Here is a 1111-nt window from a genome sequence, read left to right as displayed (position 1 = left end):
AAAACAAGTGTAAGTAATTTTGAATTTACTGTTTTGTCAAAATGTTTCGTCAAAAACCCAGCGAACGAAGTTAAATTAATGAAAAATGACAAGCAAATATCAGGATATTTCATTTTTGGAGTAATTTCAAAAAAATTCTTTGTTCGAATTATTTTAGATTTTTCTGTGAGTATAAATGATGAGAGTAATAAATAAGAATTCTTTTAATTATTTTAATATGAAAGCCTATAAATATTTAAATTTATAAACTATCAGATTGTAAATATAAATGAAATAATTCTACATGACTCATATTGAAAACGCCCTGTACAGTAGTTTAAGAATGATTTGTTATTATAAGCATTTGTATTTATAGAAACATGGGAATGGATGAAAAACCAGACAAAGATCAGGAAGAACATCATTTACATGCACTAAGAGAATGGCTTGAAAGGCAAGAGTATTTACCTCAAAATATAAGTAAGAATTAAAAACTTTTTTGTACTCTTACATTACAAAAAAGAGATTATTATTTAATTGCAAATCTAAACTATAAATCAACTTTTACAGATGATACATTTCTAAAAAGATTTCTCAACTGCTGTAATAACAGCGTAGAGACTGCTAAAGGTCTGATAGATTTGTGTTTTACAATTAGGTCTCAAACTCCAGAAATTTTTGAAAATAGAGACCCACTTAGTCCGTCCATTCAAAACATCATAAAAACATCGTTAGTACAAATTCTAATGCTTGGCATACCTACACATTTTTCTCGATAATTAATTCTTTATTATCAATTATTTTTAGAGACATGGTTCCTTTACCAAACTATACAGACAACAATTATCAGGTTTTCATTTACAGACTTTGTGATCCAGACCCTGACAAATTTGTGTACGCTGATTCGCTGAAAACGTTTTTCATGTTTTCTGATTTGCGTATGCTAACAGACATCAACTTGCCAGACGGGGAAGTACCTATATTCGACATGTCAGGACTATGTTTGCGACATATATCTAAAGTTTCACTACATTTATTAAAAAAGTATATGCAATATACTCAGGTACATAATTATTATTTCTTTTATTCGGTCGCTAATTAAACCCAAAAAGGGGGGTTAAAGATTGTCTAT

General features: G+C 28.8%; 1 protein-coding gene across 1 annotated transcript; it reads left to right on the top strand.

The window, feature by feature from the left end:
• The first annotated feature begins 18 nt into the window (after nucleotides 1–18).
• On the top strand, nucleotides 19–1081 carry LOC108743671 (alpha-tocopherol transfer protein-like). The gene is made up of 4 exons (XM_025980003.1): nucleotides 19–165; nucleotides 356–459; nucleotides 550–709; nucleotides 787–1081. The coding sequence occupies exons 2-4, from the start codon at nucleotides 360–362 to the stop codon at nucleotides 1079–1081; spliced, it is 555 nt and encodes a 184-aa protein (XP_025835788.1). The 5' UTR covers nucleotides 19–165; nucleotides 356–359.
• The last annotated feature ends 30 nt before the right edge of the window (nucleotides 1082–1111 follow it).

The sequence above is a fragment of the Agrilus planipennis genome, unplaced genomic scaffold, assembly GCF_000699045.2.
Source record: "Agrilus planipennis isolate EAB-ADULT unplaced genomic scaffold, Apla_2.0 scaffold2471, whole genome shotgun sequence".
NCBI lineage: Eukaryota > Metazoa > Arthropoda > Insecta > Coleoptera > Buprestidae > Agrilus > Agrilus planipennis.
Note: the sequence above shows the minus strand (reverse complement) of the source record. Positions and strands in the feature narration are given on the sequence as shown.

Coding starts and splice junctions, on each gene's coding strand:
- LOC108743671 (XM_025980003.1), top strand. CDS start 360: ATGGGAATGGATGAAAAACCAGACAAAGATCAGGAAGAACATCATTTA. Junction 460..549: donor GTATTTACCTCAAAATATAA/GTAAGAATTAAA, acceptor CAACTTTTACAG/ATGATACATTTCTAAAAAGA. Junction 710..786: donor CAAAACATCATAAAAACATC/GTTAGTACAAAT, acceptor AATTATTTTTAG/AGACATGGTTCCTTTACCAA.